Source organism: Acanthochromis polyacanthus, chromosome 14 (assembly GCF_021347895.1).
Source record: "Acanthochromis polyacanthus isolate Apoly-LR-REF ecotype Palm Island chromosome 14, KAUST_Apoly_ChrSc, whole genome shotgun sequence".
Lineage (NCBI taxonomy): Eukaryota > Metazoa > Chordata > Actinopteri > Pomacentridae > Acanthochromis > Acanthochromis polyacanthus.
This window is the reverse complement of record NC_067126.1, coordinates 31,156,705-31,179,380: the sequence shown is the minus strand read 5'-3', so window position 1 is coordinate 31,179,380 and position 22,676 is coordinate 31,156,705. Positions and strand designations below refer to the sequence as shown.

At 38.5% G+C, this 22,676-nt stretch overlaps 4 protein-coding genes across 7 annotated transcripts in view; 1 reads left to right on the top strand and 3 right to left on the bottom strand.

Moving 5' to 3' along the window:
- Positions 1 to 3,693, bottom strand: part of ubr3 (ubiquitin protein ligase E3 component n-recognin 3) — a 45,900-nt gene extending 42,207 nt beyond the window's left edge. Inside the window, exons 1-3 of the mRNA XM_022216701.2 lie at positions 3,124 to 3,693; positions 1,159 to 1,298; positions 697 to 849 (exon numbers count right to left, since the gene is read on the bottom strand). Coding sequence (XP_022072393.2) covers positions 697 to 849; positions 1,159 to 1,298; positions 3,124 to 3,557 — 727 coding nt within the window. The 5' untranslated portion in view covers positions 3,558 to 3,693. The remainder of the gene's footprint in view (positions 1 to 696; positions 850 to 1,158; positions 1,299 to 3,123) is intronic.
- Positions 3,694 to 5,061: 1,368 nt separating this feature from the next.
- On the top strand, positions 5,062 to 8,603 carry mettl5 (methyltransferase 5, N6-adenosine). Of its 4 annotated transcripts, XM_022216689.2 has the most exons (7): positions 5,063 to 5,321; positions 5,394 to 5,508; positions 6,128 to 6,312; positions 7,519 to 7,601; positions 7,916 to 7,967; positions 8,035 to 8,084; positions 8,487 to 8,603. In XM_022216689.2, exons 1-7 carry the CDS (start codon positions 5,222 to 5,224, stop codon positions 8,526 to 8,528), a joined length of 627 nt encoding a protein of 208 aa, XP_022072381.2. In that variant the 5' UTR covers positions 5,063 to 5,221; the 3' UTR covers positions 8,529 to 8,603. The 4 variants fall into 4 exon arrangements, 3 of the variants coding, with proteins under 3 accessions (XP_051814547.1, XP_022072381.2, XP_022072380.2); XR_007946295.1 differs by having other exon boundaries at positions 5,062 to 5,321; positions 7,824 to 7,967; positions 8,035 to 8,603; XM_022216688.2 differs by having other exon boundaries at positions 8,035 to 8,603.
- On the bottom strand, positions 8,159 to 15,181 carry ssb (small RNA binding exonuclease protection factor La). Its single transcript, XM_022216687.2, has 12 exons — positions 15,066 to 15,181; positions 13,266 to 13,329; positions 13,079 to 13,182; positions 11,488 to 11,662; positions 10,856 to 10,963; positions 10,653 to 10,756; positions 10,127 to 10,198; positions 9,549 to 9,591; positions 9,331 to 9,471; positions 9,053 to 9,239; positions 8,757 to 8,879; positions 8,159 to 8,664 (listed from the first exon to the last, which is right to left on the bottom strand). The coding sequence occupies exons 2-12, from the start codon at positions 13,320 to 13,322 to the stop codon at positions 8,624 to 8,626; spliced, it is 1,155 nt and encodes a 384-aa protein (XP_022072379.1). The 5' UTR covers positions 13,323 to 13,329; positions 15,066 to 15,181; the 3' UTR covers positions 8,159 to 8,623.
- Positions 15,182 to 16,090: 909 nt separating this feature from the next.
- On the bottom strand, positions 16,091 to 21,480 carry klhl23 (kelch-like family member 23). Its single transcript, XM_022216698.2, has 4 exons — positions 20,888 to 21,480; positions 19,506 to 20,736; positions 17,550 to 17,702; positions 16,091 to 16,917 (listed from the first exon to the last, which is right to left on the bottom strand). The coding sequence occupies exons 2-4, from the start codon at positions 20,728 to 20,730 to the stop codon at positions 16,604 to 16,606; spliced, it is 1,692 nt and encodes a 563-aa protein (XP_022072390.2). The 5' UTR covers positions 20,731 to 20,736; positions 20,888 to 21,480; the 3' UTR covers positions 16,091 to 16,603.
- Between the last annotated feature and the right edge of the window lie 1,196 nt (positions 21,481 to 22,676).

Genomic DNA, 22,676 nt, shown 5'->3' with positions numbered 1-22,676 from the left:
AAAAAAAATCCCTACATATAGGGTTTTTATTTTAAACTGGTGAAGGTGTTTAAATATAATGAAGTAGAATATTCAGCATGTGCAGTACTTAAATAAATGAAAAGCATTGCTATGGTATGACAATGCTTCATTTAACCCTTTAAGCTTCAGTCATTTCCAGCCGTTTTCAGTACAAAAAAATCGCTAATATTCTATTTTTAAATAAAAAAAATTACGAAAAATACGGGGAATATTGGACGTGCATCGGGAGGTGCATTTCCTTGAAAACGACCGATTCGGGGATTTTATACGACTTCAGGACATGTTTTGGACAAAATAGTTTACTGGCTTGTGTCATCTGGATGTAAAAGGTTGGATTATGGCCGTTTTTTGTGGAATCTTTTTTTGTGTGTGTAATAATAAACCCGGAAATGTGAGTCGCGCTGTGTGCGTTGAAGCCGTGTATAGAGAACGGATGGATGAATATTTGTTTTTGTCGGACAAATGTGTTTTTCTCACCCGCTGTGGTAATCGCATCTGAAAGTGGTTTATACCGGCGGATTCATGAGAATCTAAGCTTTCCATCGGTGTATAGTGTTTGTATAATCGCGTTTGCACCCGTCGGACATTCTTGAAATTCCTATGCAAATTAGTAGGTGTACCGCCGGCGGTACACTGAAGCTTAAAGGGTTAACAAACTACAGTACAGATATTTACCCATGCTCAGCTCCTTGAAGGTTTGCTGATTGGTCAAGATCTTTGTCAGTACTGTCCTCATGGCTCCTCCCATCTTTGTCAGCTCCTCCAGGAAGGTGATCTGAGGTTCCAGCTGTTGCAGAACTTTCTGTAGATCTCTCTCTGTTGAGGTGTCTGGTGAAGCAAGATAAGAGACACGAGGCACGAGTGCCAGCACATTATGAACATCATTTTGGCTGTAAACAGTTGTGTAACACTGGTATCTGGTTTCCACAGCAGAATCTTATTTGCATCATATACTCAACAGGAGGACCATATCATATGCAAAAGGTGCAGTGGAAATGAACAAAAGTATATGGTTTCATGCTTATGTTATGATGTTTCTGAAAGACACAAGCGCATTTCAAATTAAGTTTTCCTAGTTACAGGTTTGATTTCTGTTGGTCAGTGGATCAAAGTATCCTTTACACAGATCGTCCTCACCTGGTTCGACGTATCCATCTCTCAGGTACTGTATGATACACAGGATAAAGCGAGGAAGAACCATCTCTGACATCAAGAGAAGGTCTCGAGGTATTGAGGGGACATTTTCCCCAGTTCTCAACCGATGCCGTCGACAAAACCTGTCAGAAAAAAAGGCTGATGTCACTGACGATTATCTAAATAGCCTTTACTCTCTCTCCTTCAGGAATCAGTTTTTGCACTTTAAATCATTCAGCCAAAAATATCAGTAGGGGCTCCATAACAGTCCTGTCAAACTGGAGGGCTGAGTTTTAAGTGGAATTTTAATTCTAATTTGCATTTGCTTTCATAGATGTACTAAGAGTGTTTACATCAAGATGTGTAGTTTAACATTGTTAAATAGTTGAGGTGAATGATGGCGTGATGCAAAGCAACACACTTATTACTACATCCCTTGCTCATATTGCTCAAGGCTGCACTTGACCGAGATGAGTCGGCAGGACAGTCTCTCCAAATATTTTAGAGGACAATGTTTTCGGCATCAAAATTTCCTGAATTATTCTACACATTTGAGAATTAGAAAAATAGACAGAATCACTGGTTTTCATTCCACTTGTAGGTTTACTGAGAGTACAAACAAAGTAAGATGGTGTCAAGAGCAACTATAAAAAGTTACATAACGCTTTTAAAAAATTTTTACACAGTCCGATGTGCATCACAGCCCAATCAATGTACTGTACCTAAATTATCTGAGTCACCTTTCACATTCAGGAGCTGGATGTGATGTTTAGGTCAAAGCCTAAAGCAATCTCTGTTCAGTCTATCTTGTGTTCTGAACATTGAGGCCTTGCACTACCTCTCTTAGCAGGCAAAATGATGTAACGGGGCTTAAAAAAAACAAAAAAACAGTCTTATCAAAGGTGTCTTGGACAGCTCACACATGGGTCTTCCTCATACAATATGATTTTCATTACATTTAGCTCAAGTGATTATAAATGTCAACGTGGATTAAACATACATAAACGCATGGTTCAAATGGTTTGAAGGGGTATACATGTCATTGTATATATTTTTTGACAATAGAGGCACCAAAATTTTGATTATAAGCAGGGCCTGACATATTGCTACTAGCTAATAGTCCTAAATCACAGTAATTTGTTAGTGAAAGCATTTATATGTAAATGCTGTTACAACAACTTGTCTTTTGGATTTTACTCAGCCTTGTCTATCTCATAATTTTATTATTTAACAGCATTTTATTTAGATTATGATTACTCATTAAGTTCAATGATAGGAAACAATATAAACAAGAAGATATTTAAAATGTTGAGTTTGCTACAGGACAGTGTTAGTCACAGAAGGATGAAATTAACGTTATAGCGGCATAGCTCAGTGGGTAGAGTGGCCGTCTCGCAACCGGAGGGTTGCAGTTCGATCCCCCGGCCTGTTGTGGTCATGTCGAGGTCTCCCTGAGCAAGACACCTAACCCCTGATTGCTCCTGATGGATCGTGGTTAGCGCCTTGCATTGCAGCTTCCACACATCAGTGTGTGAATGGGTGAATGTGATGTATCATGTAAAGCGCTTTGGATAAAAGCGTTATATAAATACAACCATTTACATTACATATATATAATTCAGGCACATTTATATAACAATAATTCAACTCCAAGACCATCTAATATATAACTACCAAGCAATCATTAATGGACATTAAAATCACATACATAAATAAACGTGCAGCTACATCTGATTTGATGACTTGTGTAGAGCTGCCTAGCTTTCCAGTTAATGACAGGAGCATCGTACTGGTCCAGTTTGTTGCTGACTGGCATTAATTCGTGAGCACACCTCCGACAATGTTATAAAGATACTGACACGGACTACGTTACTAGCTAAGTTAGCTCACTTCCCACCGAGACCTGTCAAAATATACAAGCTAACCTGTTAGTTAGCTTAGCTTAGCTAGCGGCTAGCTCGGACTTACCCACTCTCTCGCATGACATTACTGTCTCCACAGTCACAGGCCCCACCAGCCTGGCTCCGGAACATGTTGAAGTCATGGCCTGTGTGGTCTCCGTTATTGAAGCACTCGGCACACAGTGACATGCACGGAGAGATGCCACAGGTTCGGCATCGATACGCCACGAAATTAGCCGTCCAAACCAGTCCACACAGAGTAGCGTTGTCATAGGACCGGACCGTCTTGCAGAACTCCTCGAAACCTTCGCCTCCTGCAATCAGACATTTACACCAGTCAAGAGATTCTGTGTCCGCCGCTGGTTTTTCGGGATTTAGCACAGCGTCGAGCAACTCCTGAAGTTGTCGCACTCCAGAGGTATTGTCAGTCCGGTTTAAGTCTGCCTTCAAGTGGGCGGCAGTGGCTCTCTTGTCCCGGCGCAGCAGCGACGCCGCCATCATGCACTCTGGCTTGTTGTCCACAAATTTATTTTTGTTGTCTTGTTTCCATGTTCTCGGGATTTCTCGCGATACGGCTCGTTACGTCGTTGTTGGCGAGCGAATTTCTTAAAGTACTTTACGCTTCATGTGCGAAGACTAGAAATAAATCCAAGTTAAGTATTTGATCTAATTTGATGTTTAAGCCTTCTGTAAGTATTTGATCTTGCCGAGTCGAAAGCGACTTATTTGTGCAATCAGCTTCACCCAAGCAGTCATCAAAGTACTGTTTTGTTATACTGTTTCCAGGCAACTAGAAGCTTTAGGACCGTCCCACCTTCATTTGACTGTTTCTCTGCGTTAGAACACTGTGGGGTGAGGACCATGGAGAATCAATTACTTCAGCATTAAATAGATGAATTAAATAGATGAATTAATAAATAAATAAGGGTATGATAAATCTCTAAAAAAATAAAGCTACAAGTATATAATGGAATATTATAGGTAAATGCATAGTTTTTTTTAAAGTAATATTAAATTAAACTTTTTTTTTAAATAATACCACATTCATTTATTCCAGAGGACTTTTGTTTCCTAATAAAGCATCTAATCAAATCAGGGGAAATTGACTCACTATGGGATTTTACTCGATATTAAATAAATAAATAAAGATATATACAGAAATATTCCTGTGAAATACCTCTTTCCGAAATAAATAAATAAAAAATAATTAAATAGCTTTATTTTCCATACTGCCACATGTATTTATTATAGAAGTCTTTTATTTCATATCCATTTTTACATTTATTTATCTATTTATGTTATGTGTTTGTTTGTTTATTATAAGAATAAAACTGAGTTCCAGGAAATGTGATATTAAAACATGACACAAAACATCATCAAACACTGTGGAGTCTCACTTTTCTAGCAAAGAAAGCAACCGAGAAGCTCCACAGGTACATGTAATACTTGGAGAAGAACTGCAATATAGTTTAAAGCCCACCTCAACAATGTGCTGATTAAAAGGTATATCCTGGATAAAGAAATTGTTTGATGGATATGTTCATGAGAAAGCTGAATATTATTTGTTTTACTTTTGATATTAGCCTATTTTCTTTGGTGTAGTTGCCTAAATTGGATGAGTTCAGACTTGACATGAATATATCCATAAAATATTTCCTTCCTGCTTATTTGTGAGGCAAGTTATAGAATAAACCTTTAAAACCAAAACTTGTTTGTTTGAAAGTACCATTTTTCCATTGAATTAACCTTCAAAACCATATTTAGAAAGCACTATTTGGGTCGCACAAACCTTTATAAATATATGTACTTGTGCAGAAAGTAGCTTTGAAAGTGTGAATAAATAATATATATTAAATATTTGTATAGACAGAAACTATACGCTGCCCATTTTGTAACAAAGAATATATAATTAGATTATCATTATAGTTGTTGTTGTTAAATTAATAACAAAAATACATGAATTAAATGCAAGAGGAACACACTTCATTTGCATCGGGTCGGAATGTTTTGGTTGTTGCACACAGTTTTGCGGAAGTCGTCCAGAAGTCGTTTACAGCCATGCTCAAAATGATGGCTGAAAATATGATTGTCTGCCTATGATTTAAACTAAATCGCATCGAAATAACGTATCAGGAGTGTGCGTACTGGTCTGGGACGTCGCAGATATGAAATTAAAAGAATTAGAAAGCTGCTTACAGCAAGTGGACACATTTGAAGAGCCTAAAATCCTCCTGGAGCAATATCCAACCAGCCCTCATATAGCAGGTGAGACGATGGGTGAACTTTTACTGATAGCTCACAGTTCTTATTAACTGTATGTTTGTTTTATCTTCTTAGCGTGTATGCTTTACACGATCCACAGCACGTTTGATGACATTGAGGGGAAACTAGTGGCGGATCTGGGATGTGGTTGTGGAGTCCTGAGCATCGGTGCTGCCATGCTGGAGGCAGGGTGAGAACATTAAACTGTTAACATGTTGGAAAGCTGCTGTCATCTCTCTGTCAGCTGCAAATCTTTCCTAGCAGTGACTGTCAAACAGTAAAACTGATCCCTTTTCCACAGAAATCTACAGCTAATACATTATTCACTTATATATAAACATTATTATCAATATAATTGTAAGATTACTTCTCAGTGGTTTGTGTTAGTTTCCGCATCACGTGTAGCATTTAATTTCACATGCAGTATTTTCATTTCTCGGGTGTAATATTTCCATTTGTGTATTTTTACTTTCATGCACAGCATTGTCAGTATGTGTAATATTTATTTTTCATTTAATTTTTCAGGTGCAGTATAATGTTTCATCATTTTTTTTCCATTGTCATGTGTGATATCTTTTATTACCCCCATATAATTGCGAGCATTTCTTTTTACCCTTCTATTCTAGCCATCTTTTAGCTCACCTGTCACTTTCAGTAATGTACCATACTCGTATCTTACTGCTTTTTTTTTTTACTTCTTAGGCACTGTATTTCTTACAGTATGTATGTTTGTTTTTTCTGAGCAACAACTGACACAAAAATTTTCTTCGGGATTAACAAAGTTCTATCTTATCTTATTTCTTCTGCAGTTTGTGTGTCGGCTTCGACATTGATGAAGACGCGCTGGATATATTCAGAAGAAACGCAGAGGAGTTTGAGATTTCGAACATAGACCTGGTCCAGTGTGACCTGTGCTGTCTGCAGGCCGAAGCTTACGCCAAGAAGTTTGACACAGTGATTATGAATCCTCCATTTGGGACAAAACACAACCAAGGTGAGTGCACGGTTTAAAGAGCTACTCCACTGATTTAGTGTTTGAATTTTTTCTGTGCCAATTTGTTCATTTTTTGCATCAATTATAGGTGAAAATATCTTTATTTATGTAAACACATAACAGAATACAACGCAGTCGGGCTCTCAGGCATTCTGTACTGTGTTCAAATATTTTTTTCTCTTGTGGACCAGCTTTTGTTATTCAATGTTTTCCCTGCTGAGTTAACACATAAAGGTTTATTTTTTCAGTCATTATTATTTCATTACTCTGCTTTTTCATGCTTCTATTGGGGGTGACAAATGCATGTTTTCCAAATATATACGTCTATGCATTTTCATAAAGTTGTAGAGATTAAAATTTATATAGCAGAGACTCAGATATCCTGATTCAGTCCACATTGTGGGTCAAGATTCAAAAGCATTTTAGAAATTTTGTATTGCAATCCAGTATTGTCCTCATTGTGTCCTTCTCCATTTCCATTCAACCCAGTCCTAAATAACATTAATGGCATCTACTTTTTTGTCAGATTTTAAAACGTGTTCAGATCTTAAGAAATGCATCGTAGAGATTTGAAGTTTTCAAGTCAGCTCAAGGTCCCCATACCATCTTTTTCCAGAGCTTGCAGCCATATTTAGTCTTTTCCTGTTAGATTTGAGAGCTGCCATGTGACGGTTAATACACAGATCAGTGTCTATTAGGATCAATTTAATTACCTGAAAGCTTAGATCTATCATTTTAGAACTCCACTGAATTTAACTCAGAAGCCTCAGATAAATCTTTGAATATATGTTTGCACAAAATGACAAATATGGATTATGACCTCTATCACTTGCACTGGAAGCATAGTAGATAATGTTCTAATTAATGCAAAGAAAAAAGGCACAATGTAACTATTCTTTCAGGACACACATTTGTGCATTTGATTTTTAAATGGGAGTTTCTAGCTGATGTTTATATTTGGTTCACTTTTCAGGTTTTTCATAATCAGATATATTGGATACTTTGGAAAAACTGCCAGTTGTAGTTATGATTTTGACAATGGTAGCATTTACGAGTCAGAAAACTCCTTTATATTGTATAATAAATGTTCCCTCCAGATGAATAGACGACATTACTCGATTTATCTGGCTGTGGAATATCCCTTTCGGTCTAAATGTGGCCTTGTTTTGTGTTGCATGTAGTCTGACGTTTTATTCTTGGTTCAAGGTATGGACATGAAGTTCCTCCGAGCTGCTTTAACGATGGCACAGACGGCTGTGTACTCGCTTCATAAAACATCAACACGAGAAGTAAGTTTAATGTCTATCAGTCGCGTGAACAGCAGTTAGATCACAAGTCTTTGTGAGGAAACCGACAGCTACAAGTCTCTGAATAACAATGACTTCATATTCAAACATTTTCTATTCAGAGCTGTTGTTTTAGAAACTGATTTCACCATTATCGCCACGTCCTCTCACAAAAAACGGTCAAGACTTGTGATTTGTTCATCTTTTTTTTCTTTTTAATTCCAGTCAACCTCAAATCCTTCTTATGACTTTTCTTCACTCAAGTCTCTGCCACACCAGTTGTAACGCTTCATGTGTCATTTCTCATCCGATTACAGCACATACAAAAGAAGGCTAAAGACTGGGGAGTAAAGATGGAAGTCATAGCGGGTAAGAGAAATACTGTAAATCTTTACATTTCAAATGTTGATATCCTCACTATATAATTCCTTTACAGAACTACGATATGACCTGCCAGCATCTTACAAGTTCCACAAAAAGAAATCGGTGAGCTCATATGCTGCTTCTGAACACCTTCTCCATCAGCTGTAACTGTCAAGACACACTCAAACTGATCTGAATTCATTTTTACAAACCATTTATTTGCTATTAACATATGCAAACTTTAAAAAAAAAAAGAGCAAAGCAGATATTCTCATCACTCCATGTAGGAAATCTACAAAGAAAAACAGTGGCACACAGATTCTAGATGTCACACAGCGCATACAAAATCAACTAAAAATATTCAGGTGAAATTAAATAACTGGCAAAAAAGCAACTTTATGTTGGTTATGTTAAAATCAAAACATCTTAAGAAGAGAAATGAAGGTACACAAATAATGAGAGGCACAACATATAAGGACTTTATCAAGTCTGCAAACTGACTGAGCTTTGCACTTATTTCTCTAGGTTGACATCCAGGTGGACTTCTTGCGATTCTCCAAAACCTGAAGCTTTCACTGGAATGGATTTAAGTTGCCTCTTTTCTTTTCACTGTTGGTAATAAATGTTTTTATCAAAGAAAAATTCTGGGTGTGACCTCGTAACTAAGAGCCGTTTTCAGTTTTGGCAACTTTTGCTGCAGGTGCTGGAAGGGGAAAAAACAAAGACAATAAATGATTAATGACAGTGCAGATGGGGATAGTTGGGTAATTTTAATCTCGTTTGTGTTGAACTTACCGTCGTCCTCGTCATCGCTATCAAATTTCGTCTTCTTTCCCTGGTACTGAGTTCTGCCGTGATCTCTGCCACCTCTTCCCCTTCGGCCTCCTCTTCCTCTGCCACCTGATCTTCCTCTTCCACCTTTAGAAAGACAATTAAATCATAAACGTGTCTACGTAAAATACAGATTTGTAGAGGTGCGTTTTCATTTTTTGACCAAGGGATCCTTTCCGTTTATCAGTTTACTTTCCCATTCATTCATAAATATTGTAAAACATGCAAATGAGGCGCTGCAGTTTGAAAATAGATCTCACCTCTGCCTTTGGACCTGTTGAATGATTCCTGCTGAGCTTCAATTATCTTCTTCATTTCTTCTTTCTCCTCATCTCCTTCAAGCAATTTCCACGTAACGCTGTTCTCCTTGATTTTCAGTTCCCCTCCGTACGCCTCCTTGGCTTTCTCGAACGCTTCCTTTGCATTCCCATCAAACAGAAGGGTGCCCTGCTCAGGAGTAGAAACACATTAGTTTAACCCAAGGGTCGTTTCTTGTTCTCTGCATTTGACATTTAATTAGCAGACAGATAACCTTTACCTCTTTGGCTCCTCTTGTGAAGTCCACCCACTTTATCTTTCCATGTCCGGAGAACAACTCGTGAAAGTCCTCTCGTGAAACATCTTCAAGCTCTCCAGAAAACTTCAATAAGCAACCTGTTTGTTCATCCAAAAGCAGACCCTGCAGCAGAAAAGATCAATTTGTCATCAATCGGGTACATTAAGACCTCGAGTTTATGAGCTCTTCGTGGATCTTACCATTTCTTTCTCTTCTGCATGTTTCTGCTGTTGTTCCTTGTCCCTAAATAACATTTTGGAGAGATTGGAGGTCATTCATTTTCCAAACATTTTTATGATATAACACCATAGATCATATATAAAAGAAGTGGATGTAACAACTGTGATGTAAAGGACCGTTTTAAAGCTTCACGTTTGATATTTTGGAGCTAAAGTGTCGGGTGAGGTGTGGATCTCACTGAGGACACTACGCAAGCCCATGTAGCAGCGACTTCACAACATCAAGATTTTACCCTTAATGGGTCCAAAATGTACAAAATAATCATCATGTGTACTGAGGGAGGTTTGAAACTAGTGGCTGAAACCATAAACTCTTTAGGAAAATGTTTACTTTGCTAACAAATCAAGCGAGAATTAAGGTAATTTTCTCTCTATGTTATCAGATTTCTTCTGCCAATCAGGAGAGTCGCCCCCTGCTGGCTGTCAGAGAGAATGCAGGTTTTAAGCACTTCCACATTGACTTGACTTTTCAGACTCGGACCCTATGTCCACTTGTTTTATACAGACTATGCAGAGAAAGCTCCAGCTTGTGTACTCACTGTCGAGCTTTTGCTTTTGTCTCTGCTTTGAACTGTTTTCTCTCTTCTGCTTTCTTGGCGTGGTAGTCTCCCCTGAAAGAAAATCAGCCGTTACTCGATTAATATATGCAGTCACATACAAAGATTTGCAAAGTCCTGGTTGAATTTCTAACTGAAAAGCAAAATTCTGCATTTTTTGGAAGTTATTTTTAATGGAGTTCATGCGATTCTTTTCAAAGAACATTTCCAAAAGTAAAACAGTGAATCGGTCATATGGCACAGGTAAGCAAGTTTAGCACAGTAGAGCTGTTTTCTTCCTCTTACAAACCACCTGTGGCACATCGGTAGTTGAATTCATGATCACAACAATGTACTTAAATTACCAGAATTTGAAACATCTTTGTCTATCACTCGTCTGAGAGAATAAACAGCACCAAAGCACGTGCACGTTTCAATTTAATTTTCTCTCCACATCTTCTATGGGTGTAGATCTATCAGTATGTCAAAATCTTGTGCCAAAAACACACCACTAAGCATTACAGCCTACCTTGATAACACAAGCATCTCATTGTCTTTGAATGATTTGATGTCTGAACGCTCGAGGAACTGCTTAGATGACTCTTCTGTCTCGAAACAGATGAACACAGATCCCTGTAAAGACAGAAGCACAAGCAATGATTAAAAGAAATTCCCAAAATTCTAAGGAGAAAAAAATGCATTTTGAAGTGTGACATGATGCGCTGCAGTGACCTTGAACTGCCTTTGCAGATTTCTCCTCATCTGAATGTTTTCTATGTTGCCTTTTCCATTCAGCCACTCCTGAATCTCATCCAGGGTAGTTTCCAGAGGAAAACCTTTCTAGAATAGAAAGGTATTAAAGAGACAGCATTAGAAAAACAAACATCAAAAGTACAGAATAAAATGTGGATATACACAATGAAAATGCATTACAAATACATGACATAAAGCATTTATGCTCACTAGGAGAAAAGAAGAAAACACACCTTTATCTGTAGTTTTATGTAATGTAAATATTCACTAATGCAGACCAATGCAACATTTTGTACGTAAGGTTTCAGTATCCAGTTTTTATTGAAGGCACTGATTCATGTATGGCTATTTTGGATGCAACAGTTGAACTGTGGTGTATTATACTGTCAGGAGTTTCTATTCTTTTTCTGTATATGTAAGTAGGACCCCAGTGTGCATCTTCATCATGCAGGTCAATTATGTTCATAAAAGTAGCAGAATGTGGAGTTAAACTGCATTAGTGTTTGTTTGGCCTGTCAACTAATTAGTTAACTGATTAACATAATGTAGCCACAAAGATAAATACTGTGTTTAAACATCTGATTAAGTGTGCATACAATTTAAACACTTACAATGTACACTGATTTGTGTTTGAGTGCGTCTTTGTATTCGTCGTTCTGTTCTGGTAGCGGTTTGTTTGGAGACCTCCTGATTTTAGTCTTGTCTTCACTGATCTCCAAGAGGCCAGTTTTTGATTTCTGGAGCGCTGCGACAACGACGCCGCTGTCCGAAGTCAGAGACTTCAATCTAAAGGAAAGAATGCAGATGTTTCAACAAATACTCCAAACCATCCCTGCTGTAAGACCGTGTGTTAACACTGATAACCTACATGAGCACACATTTTTATTTTGCAGGAGACATCGAACTGTCATAGCCACCAGAGATGCATCAGCACAATCACTCATAGCCAGGATATTTTCAGTATCTGCAGGGATCCGTTTTTAGCGAAAGAAACAGCTAATGAAGTCCACAAGCAACTGGATTACCGCTGAAATGCTCCCTTAAGTAATTTGGCTGGATTAGAAAGCAAATGTGCCGATTCACTCGGTCTAATAGCATTACATCGATTCCTCTTAAAGTCAGCACAATTGTTTTTAAATGATGCCTGCCTGTTTTCGCTTGCTATGGTTGGACGTCACCTGGAGTATTTCAGGTCACACACTCATCTTGTCCTGCCACTCCTGAATCGCACAATGAATCCACAGAATGATTAGTCATCACTGTCTTTCTATTCTTGCTCAGTCATGCAAAGCAGCCTTTTCTTCTTCTCTCCAACCAGCAGCTAATTTTAAAAACTCCCCACCTCCCCCACAAAGCCTTGGTGGGGTTTTGCTTTTTGAATTTTTGATCTTGTTATTGAAGCTTCCATATCAATTTGGTGGAGAAAGGTATGTTCTGCACACAATGCCATTTTTACACAACAATAATAATAATATTATTAATAATAATAATAATAATAAATACGACACTGATGCTACAGTAGCTCACTATTAGCCCTCAGTGATCTCACACTACCTTTAGATTCTACAGGTGTGGTGAGAACAGGATAGAGCCACACAAACAATGCCATAACAGCAGTCTGATTACACATTAATGCTAAAATTAGCCACACATACAGCCCGCCCCGCCTGCTTTACTTTTAGATCCTTTTGCACATGTATGGGTCAACAACCAAAAGACAGCTACAACTCCTAGAGGATGGCAAAACACTGGTCTAGATGGGCACTGAAGCAGAGATTGTCAGATCATTTCACATCATCAGTTAACTTTTATTTATTATTTTACTGCTGATGAATTGTTGGTGCGGGCTCAGCATTTAGCAGGCAAACTAAGCCAACAATTCAATGTTAGAACAGCACAGCAGAGAAAGAAAGATCTTTTCATCACAATGTATGGTCGATTACAACCTCATTAGTTGGTTTGAAGTTATTTAGGGTGACTGTGAAAGAAACCGTCAAATGAATAGGGAATTTTGTTCAATTCATTTATTACAGATTCTATTACAACGCCCCAAAATTTACGTCTGGGTCGCTGGTGATTTCCAAAACTATGCTGAGCTTATGCAAAAATCTGAATACGCCTAGATGTCTATCAGGTGTCAGTGTATCAAAAAGACTGGCGAAAGACTGTTTTCTAGCATTTAGACGGAGAAATGACACAAACCTGTTGAATTTAAGCATCGTCTCCAAAGTCACCCAGCCGTCATCGAGCTGCAGCTGCTCTTTGAGGAACTTGTCTCTCGGAAGATTGTGATCGCCAAAGTAGTACTAAGTGGGAATAAAAGACCATTTTAGAATGGAGTTTAGCTGACCTCTGCAAATGACAAACGTATACCATCAATCAGGCTTACCTCTACTTGTCGAGCCACTTTCATCTCAACTGGAGACATCTCTTGATTTTCTGCCATGATTGTTCTGTGGAGAGAAACAAAAACAAGACATGCCTCTGAATGAAAACTCAGTCCTCTCTTGTTAAAATGATGCATGTAAATATGTGAGCAATAATTAAGTCAATTAAACAACTTAAATATTTAAAATATATACAATTCAACAAAAAATTGTTTATCAACTAATGATGTAAAACAAAAATGTTTAGATGTGGACTTGTAGTTTTTCTGTTTTTATATCAAATTACATACTTTTATCAGCAGAGGGAAGCAACCTTAGTCTGTAAAAGGGGGCATTTTTACCATGATCTAAACAAATCCTTTGTAATACATTTATATATATTGTAAACATTAAATATTGCACTATACTAACAAGTGTTTATCTTTCATATGTGCAGAGTTGTCCACAGTTCTGGAGCACACCCCCAATCCTGGGGTTTAAAACAGGGCTGCAACTAACAATTATTATTCACTGTCAATTAATCAATTAGTTGCTCAATAAATAAAATGTTCGAAAATGGTGACAAGTGCCGTGTTTCCCAAAGCTCAAGATGATGCCCTCAAGTGTCTATTTTTAGGCTGTGGATAAAACTGAAGTTTATTGTGACCGATTGATCAAGAAGAACCTCAAATACGAAGAAATTCATTCTTTTTTTGAACAGTTCAAACTGATGAATTGATTATGAACACACATGACTAGTTCAAAATTACAAAATCTAGCCATTTTGGTTTTTCTGGCTTATCTGGTGCAACCTAAATAATGCTGATGTAATATAAAAAAAAGCTTTTATTGAGGCTTTTTCTAATCAGTTAAATGTTTTGGCACATTCAGAGCACACAAACTTAGATTTAAGTCACCTCCACCAATCAATTAATCAATCGAACTCTCATTCAATAGGGCAGTTTAAAGTTCTCCACGAATGACTGATTAAACAACAAGACAGAAAAAGTAGAGACTGAATTAAAACTAGGTTTAAAAATTTATAAAAAGAGCAAAATTGCAAAGTATAAAACAAACCAGATAAAATGCATAAAAAAAAGACAAGGCATAACAATCAAAGGTATGTGGGGCAACGCAGCTGTGTGCCTATTTTTATAATACTGCATTTCCAAATTATCTGCAGAGTCAGATGGCCTCCATTACTTTCAGATGTACTGAGATTTACAGGATCTTACATCAGCTTTTAGAGATGTGATCCACATTAGCAACCAGCTCTGGAGCTAACTGTGTGTATTATTCTATAATTATGTTTAATAGCAAGAAAACCCACCCAACAACCAAACTAAACAACTGGACATACACCCTGAACACCTTGACCCAATAAGGAATATCACTGTTAACAAATCACAGGTTTAGACTGAAAGTTTTCATTTATTTATCCTGATGTTATCCTGCTGTTAACATGATAGCTAACTTGCTAGCATAGCTGATATGCAGCATGATATGCAGCTGTACAGCGGCCACGCTTCTCTGCTCTTTGGTGCCTTTCCATTAAACGCCAAATAACAGAGCTGCAGGATTACAGCCAAGCTAGCAGTGAAGGTTTTATTCAATGTGGGGACCAGTTAGTCGTGAATTAACTAGCTGGGTAAAGTTAAACTCGTTTTTTAGACTAACAGAAGACTAGCAGCAGCACGCTGTTCAAACCTGCTACATGAGGATTTCTACTCTGTTCTTTTGTAACATTATAAATTCACCTCGTAATATTAAAAAAAAAAAAAACATCAAAAAACAGTTTCACCACCATGAAAGGTTGTACTTACGGTATGTAGATTCACCGTTAGCAGCAGTTTTAGCCTTTCAAAGCAGAATCACTTCTCTGCACGTTGTGGAACTGCGTGCTACGGAAAACACCGAGAACCAAAAAGGCTCGTTTGCGAATCTGAAATTCCGCAGTAGTTTGAGTCGCATGGCAACATGTAATGGAGATCACAGCCTCAAGGTGGCGCTGTCTCCCTGTAGGACAGTAGTCTGGCTTTCTTCATGTTAAAACACGTGGCATTAATGATTTAATTAGAATCTAATATTATTTTACTACGCAACTGGGACACACTTCTATTATTTGATATTTTATTAGAGTTTACTCCGTTTTTATAGAAATGTTTTCATATTTTATTTAGTTTAGTGGTCTTTTATTGCACTATTATTATTTGCAATATATTGTATTTAATGCATTATTTTTATAGCATTTTTCTATTCATTTGTGCATCTGTCTGTATGTGTGTGTGTGAGAGAGAGTCATTCTAATTATTGTATATGAATGAAGGAATGAATGAATGAATGAATGATATAATAAATCCTCGTTTTCCAGTTAACTAAAGTTCCCTCCTCAGAGAGAGGCTACTGCATTTTCTGACAAAGGCAAAAGTCAAAATCTGTTTTGTCAGTTCATTAAGCTGAGAAAACATCCAATAAAATGTTAACAATGACATCCTTCTTTCATTATTTTTACTATGATTTGTCATCTTTGTTCCTTTTTATTATTATTATTATTGCTTTGAAGAAACAAACACATTGCATTTTAGTTTTTTTGTCAATTTTGCACTCTACTGAAATTCAGTGGTCGACTTTATAGACTTGCTTGTTTTTATATTTTTACGTTTAAGCTTGTGCAAGTCATGTATGTCTACCATTTATTTATGCAAAATCTTAACAGGTGTCTTTTGATGTTTCTTGGTTCTGTTTGGTTGGTTCTGTTTTGCTTCTATGACCAATAACTAGAAACTCCAAATCCCACAGCACTCTCGAAGCATAAATATGCATGACAATTTCAACAGAAATCACATAATTAGTGAAGTGATGTATTTATTTATTTACACCCTAGTGGTACATCTCTACTAATAAATATACATTTGTGCATACATTTATCATGTGGATGTGAATAACACTCAAATACATTCATCTTTAACCTCTTAACATCAACCTCTTCTATGGAATTTTTGGCATAGCAAAATGGACAAGCTTAGAACAGAAGAAATCTAGTGTGTGACACTTAATCTGAAAGGTAACATCTTCTACTTTCTTTAATGTGCCTGTTTAGCATGTGGCTAAATCAAACCTAAAGTGGTCGCCTGCGACCTTGTGGCTGTTAAAAAATTAAAAGGTCCACTAAAATGCTCATCTCGAAGCCCCTGAGTTGTAATGTTTGCTCGTCAGTGCATTTACAGTTTGGCAAAAAGCTCCCTAAAGGCATACGTCCAGAGCAGCTTTACTTATTGCTCAATAGTGCACCAACATTTGCACACTTTAGTGAATACCAGTCACCATTTGATCAATTTGGCCCGATAAACAAAAAGATTTGTCACTGGACACCATGAACACAGATACATCCATGAGATCTGGTCGGGCTGGGAAGAGTCCCCACAATCTCCCAAGAGTCCAGCTCAGGGTCGTACTTCTCGATGCTTTGCAGGTAAGTTCCTTTCGTGTAGGAGTAACCTCCCGTCACATAAATACACCCGTTTATCACCACGGCTCCACACTCCATCCTCCTCTCCTTCATCACTGATATGGCCCTCCATTTGTCTCTCTCCGTGTCGTAGCAGTCGGCGATTGTCGTCTGTCCGCCCACCAAGTACAGCTTGTTGTTGAGAGACACAGAACACAGCCCGTACTCTGAAAACAGAAGATTTCAACTTAGGAAACAGTATTTATCACACATGATGCTCATAGCGTCTCCATCATGTCCGCTGTGGGATGCTGCTGCTGACTTTCCTCCAGTCCACTGCTTCCAGCTGCCCATTTCCACCGATCTACTCTGCATCGCCCTCACTATGTTTGATATGCTCATCTACACTCTGTTTGCATCTTACTACCAGTACCAGCTACATGTACAGTATATTTAAGACCAGAGCCTTATACCAAAACAGTAAACTCATGACAGTTTCAGTCAGTTTTAATGTTGGCTTCTACTTCGTATGTATCATCTATGTTACTCTGATCATGCATGTATTCAGTTGTGTGTTATATGTTCCTTCTTCCCCACCCTCCTCTTCTCCCACTCCTTCTACCTCTTCTGCCCCTTTCAACCCACCAGTCAGCAACAGATAGGGCCCCCCATATGAGTCGGTTTCAGCTCAAGGTTTCTTCCCATTAAAAGGGAGTTTTTTCTTGCCACTGTCGCCTTGGGGCTTTCTCTGGCGGTTAAGGCCATATGTGTTTTGTAAAACGTCTTGAGACAATTTGAACTGTAACTGGTGCTATATGAATAAAACTGAATTGAACTGAATATTCTGTCTTCCATTTACCTGGATGGGGGCTTATTGTAATGATGCTCCACTCGTTGACATCTGCTTTGTAAACCTGGATTTTTTCATAGGTGCAGCTTCCTCTGTAACCGTAGTGACCTCCAGTCACGTAGATTTTATCTCCCACAACACACGCAGTGGCATTTCCTACACCTTGAAAAGAAATGGAGAGAATTATTATCACTTCAAACGTCCCTGGTGTTTATCAGCTTAAAGTCTGATGCATCCATTCATTGTTCTTCTGGCCATGTGGGACATAGTTTCACCTTGTAAAGCTGATGAGGCAGAATAATTTCAGGTAAGTTACACATCTGACAACAGAAAGCAACTTCATCTGAAATCTACTTTTCGAACATTTTTTTTTGGCTCTCCACCAACTCCTGAGGGAAATATCTGCCTCTATAGCTGTTCAACAAGTAGTCACTAATGTTGTCCATTGTTTCTTACTGAGCAGATACTGTGCGTACATTAACCCTCGTGTTGTCCTGCAGGTCAAAATAGACCCATTTGAAAGTTTGAAAATGTGGGGGAAAACGTATATTTTCACAGTGAAACTTCTGAAGTTCACATTTTCAACATTTTTGGGAAATCTTTGAACATTTTTTGGTGGCAAAAAAAAAGGATTTCGCTGGATTTTGGTGATTTTTTTGTCAGTGTTCTAAAAGAAAATATTAGAAGTTCTACTGATACACATGTAATCACTTTAGATATTTTTAGGATTTTTTTGGAAGATTTTTCCTCATTTTTTGAAAATATTTACAAGAATGTTCTTGCCAAATTTGAGGGATTTTTTTAAAATAAAACTTTTAAGGGAAACTTTTAAGGAATTATTGGAATTTTCTTCCCAGAGGTTTTGCAAACTTTCAGAAATTTGAGGAATTTTGTTGCTGAATTTTTGGACTTTTTTTCAGACAAGGAAACAATATTTTTTGGTGCCCATAAATGAAGACAACAGGAGGGTTAGTGAAGCTTTTTTTTACTGAATGCAGCTGTCTGATGCTGCTGGAAACAATAAGAATTAACACAAACAGTTAAGTGGCAGGCGACAAAACCAAAAAAAGAGCACAATCCTTAACTCAAGGTCTACTACTATGTTTCTTGTCTGTATAGAACCACAGTCATCCAGGTCTTGGTATTTCTAAGAGCGTCAATAAAAGGTAGCTGGACTTTTCTTTTTGGTTTTTGAAGATGTGACAGCTCTCATCCAGACGGCTTCTTCAGTTAAAACATTAGAAGCATCTCGGGACGATTCAAAATGTTAACGGTGGTGAAACTATCTGGGGAGATTTCAAGACTGCATTATAAGTACCTGATAAACTGTAAGAAGCTCAGAACTCTGAACTACATCTCATGGCTTTCCTGTCATGGTGATCCTATCTTTTGGTATTGAATTGTTTGTGATAAAATGCAGATTCCTTGTGATGCTGTCATAACAACGGGACTATCTCCATGACAACAGTGCAAACTCCATTTACTGATGAGAGAGATGTAGCTAAAAGCTCACAGACAACGCTGGTGCATTTGTTTTTGTCACAAAACTACACCCAAAGTCAACAATGAACAATTAAGCAAATTATTTAGGTTTTTAATGAACTGCATGAATTCATTTTCTTAATTTGTAGACGTCAAGTCAGCAATCACAAGTTGATTTACTGATATTTTCCAGAAAAGCATCAATTTATGTAGTTTCACGGTTCATATTTGACCTTGAAGGAGCTGCTGGTAGAACAATCTGACCATAAGTTCCATTTAGAAGCTGCTCAGGACCTTTCAGTCAAATCACATGATCTTCATCAGTGGATTAAAAATGTGCTCTGAACCGCAGCTTCTAAGCCAATATGTGCAAGAAGTCTTAAGTGCTCAGAAAAAGCCACTAAATGGATGCTGTGGTGAGATTGCGTTCTCAACTTTCATTCATTCATCTCCCCACTTTGACGTCATAATATCTGAGCATACCTTGGATCATTTGGGCCCTCGGGAACCATTTCTTTTTTAAAGGATCATAGAACTCAGTCTCTCTCTCCGGAGCTCCTCCTCTGTACCCTCCGATGGCGTAAATGCAGCCGTGTAGAGCCACAGAGCAGTGGTAGTACCTGGCTGTGATCATGGGGCAGCCCTCGGTCCATTCATCATAGTCACAGTTATAGATGGAAACAGCGTCCAGGGCCTCGACGGTGTTGGACCTGTAACCACCAGTCACGTAGATATTTGCTCCCAGTAGGCTGACGCTGTAGCTCTCTCTGGCGGGGTCTGGCATGTCTTTTCCCTGCACCCAGGTGTCGCTGATAGGATCCCAAATGTGAACTTCGCAGAGAGGGTGCCAGTAGTAACCTCCAATGATGTACATGCTGGAGGACATTTTTCTGCTTGCAGGAATCTCTTTCCCGTTGGACCTCAACGCCTGAATGATCATCGATTTTAACTTCCCGTCATTGTTTATCAAGTACTGTCTGTGCACCTCTAATGTAGCCTTGAAGTAAACCTCATCCAGGTCCAGGTGGATGGAGCTCAGCAGGTCAGGGACACAGCGAATGCGGTTGTCCAAGTCGTGGCTTACCCATGTTGCTAACGCATCTATCAGCACTTCATCTCTCTGCACAGTGAGACTCTGAGCGGCCAACACCGACCTCATCTTCTCCTGGTCCAGCTCTAAGAACTCGTCCTGCTGGATGAGCTCAGTGAACCTGTTCAGCATCACCCTGCGGGCCTCCCTCTCCAGCCCCGGACACAGGTGCAGCTGGGCAAAGGTGTGCATGCCCAGGCAGTTGTCCACATCCAGGAGGCGAACCAGGAACTCCTCACACGCCTGCTTGACAGAGATGAACTGCAGCAGATCGGCGGCCTCCAGCAGACTCTGCACGTTGCTCTCGGTGATGCACACCTGGGCCGTGTAGACAAAGTCCACCAGAGCCCCCAGCACCCCACTGTCCACCCCGGTCAGCTTGATGATGCTGTTGGACCTCTCCCTCATGTCAGCCGTGAACATGACTTTGAAGTAGGAGCTGCGGGCTGCCAGCAGAGCTCTGTGGCAGTGGAACACCTGGCCGGACTCGCCACACTGCAGAGTCACATCTGTAAACAGGCCGCTCATGTAGAAATGCCTGAGAGCATCCAGGAGCTCTGCCGGATGCTCTCCATCACAGAAGTCATAGGTGTAGATGTCAGTTTGTTTATGTGACATGGTGATCTGAAGGGAATAGTAAGCATACATTAGTGTACAATAAGAATATAGGGTGGTGAGGTGGGAAGAATCAAAGCTGCTTTTATAATCAGCTGTAATGTCCTCATGTTCACCTTTTGATTAATAAGCAGGAGGACGCAGAGAAATACAGGCTTACCTTTCATCCTATTCAAACAGATAACCCTTGTTATTCCACTCTGACACTCCGCTGTGTCCTCTCTCTTCTCCCAAACACATGAAACCTCAATTTAGCTCACGGAGGACGGTGGCAGGCAGCTCGGTCCTATTTTGGTGTTTGTGCGCAGCGTCCATCCCCCTCCTCTCCTCTCTTCTGCTCTGCTCTGCGCTTCGCTCTCCAGCAGCAGGTCCTTGACAAAAGCCAACAAGCAGCCATTCAGAGGAATCCCCCAACACCGCTATTTTCTCTCTCAGCCTAAATATAACCTCCGTCCACGGTCTCATGACGGCCACTGACGGCGCATCGGTGCGTCCAGCAGGGAAAGGCGCAAACGGAATATTGATCTGCGACAAAAACGAGCGTCGTCTTCAGTGCAGCTCGAGCAGGAGTCGTCGCTCCGGTGGTCCATTCATGTTTTCCCCCATTCTTACTGTTGCCATGGTGTTCTGAGCCCTTTTCCACTGTGTCCAAGGCTTTAGCTAATCCTAACGAGGATTAACAGCACACTGCTCCATATTCCTGCAGGAACATCTCAGACATGTGACCACTCAAGTCTGACTTTTACTTTCTTTCTTATTTTTTTTAAGGTTACCGCAGATTTATTTGATTACATAGATTTGCCTTCACTGTAAAAAAAAAAAAAAAAAAAAAACTAGTATTTCTTGAAAAATTCCATGTTCCTGTTCCATTTCAGATTATAACTACACTGGAAAAAAATGCTGGAAAAAAAAAACGGTGGAAAAAACATGTTTAAAACACTATGGAATCATGTCCAAAAAAACAGAAAAAAAAATGGGAAAGTAATGGCACATTTCTGGAAAATAAAGCTGTTTTAGCTGATTTAAATACAGCAAAACTGAATGGTTTTTTTTGGCCAAACACTGTAAAAGAAAAATTGCATTTTTTATGTGGATATTGTTTTTTGTTTGTTTGTTTTTTTACAGTCAGTGTTTACTTTTTTTATTTAATTTTTTTTTACTGTGAATGTACTAGGTATTTTCTGTGATTTACAAAACAGGGAAATTTTTTCTATAAAATTACAGTTTTTATGTGGATATTATTTTGTTTGTTTTTTACAGTCAGTGTGTTTTTATCATTGTGAATGTACTGGGTTTTTTTCAGTGATTTACAAAACAGGGGAAAATGTAAAATTACAGCTTAAAGACTAACCATTACCATTTTCAATCATTAATATACATGTTTTCTTAAAGTAGCAACAAATTTGTTTGTTTGTGAATTTGAATACAGCAAAAACTACAGTCAAATGCTGAACAAGAATACAGATTTTTGATGTGTACATTATTCAGTTTTGCCCCGTTTGTTGCTTGTTTTTACAGTGAAAAGCTGATACACATTTTCACAATTATTTTTTACAGTGGCAAAAAAAAGGAACGTTAACTATTGCTAACCATTTATACTATAAATTAATTGTTTTTACAAAATTTAATTATAGAAATATAGTATTAGTTTGCATATTTTTTTAAAAAGGGCAAAACCGTAAATAATGTCCATGTGAAAAATCTGTATTTTTACAAATAGTAATGCAATCTTTTGCAAGGTGACTGTAAAGTTCCATGGCTTTCATTTATTTAAATCGGCTAAATATGTCTTCATTTTATTTATATCTGTCACTATTTTTTTTCCCTACATTTTCTGCATGGTACAGTATTCCACTGTTTGTTTTTCTTTTTCAAAACGACCCTCAGAGCACCACAGAGTCAGTGGATCTCTTCACTGTGAGGTCAAGGGTTCAGTTTTTTCCTGTGAT

What these genes read in the sequence shown, in the direction of transcription:
- mettl5 (XM_022216688.2), top strand. Translation starts at nt 5,222, where the DNA reads ATGAAATTAAAAGAATTAGAAAGCTGCTTACAGCAAGTGGACACATTT. An exon ending in GCTGCCATGCTGGAGGCAGG is followed by an intron (nt 5,509 to 6,127) that starts GTGAGAACATTA and finishes TTTCTTCTGCAG; the next exon opens with TTTGTGTGTCGGCTTCGACA. An exon ending in ATAAAACATCAACACGAGAA is followed by an intron (nt 7,602 to 7,915) that starts GTAAGTTTAATG and finishes ATCCGATTACAG; the next exon opens with CACATACAAAAGAAGGCTAA.
- ssb (XM_022216687.2), bottom strand. Translation starts at nt 13,322, where the DNA reads ATGGCAGAAAATCAAGAGATGTCTCCAGTTGAGATGAAAGTGGCTCGA. An exon ending in ACGATGCTTAAATTCAACAG is followed by an intron (nt 11,663 to 13,078) that starts GTTTGTGTCATT and finishes TCTTTCCTTTAG; the next exon opens with ATTGAAGTCTCTGACTTCGG. An exon ending in TCACAAGAGGAGCCAAAGAG is followed by an intron (nt 9,240 to 9,330) that starts GTAAAGGTTATC and finishes ACTCCTGAGCAG; the next exon opens with GGCACCCTTCTGTTTGATGG.
- klhl23 (XM_022216698.2), bottom strand. Translation starts at nt 20,730, where the DNA reads ATGTCACATAAACAAACTGACATCTACACCTATGACTTCTGTGATGGA. An exon ending in GAGGGCCCAAATGATCCAAG is followed by an intron (nt 17,703 to 19,505) that starts GTATGCTCAGAT and finishes TTTCTTTTCAAG; the next exon opens with GTGTAGGAAATGCCACTGCG. An exon ending in TACAATAAGCCCCCATCCAG is followed by an intron (nt 16,918 to 17,549) that starts GTAAATGGAAGA and finishes TTCTGTTTTCAG; the next exon opens with AGTACGGGCTGTGTTCTGTG.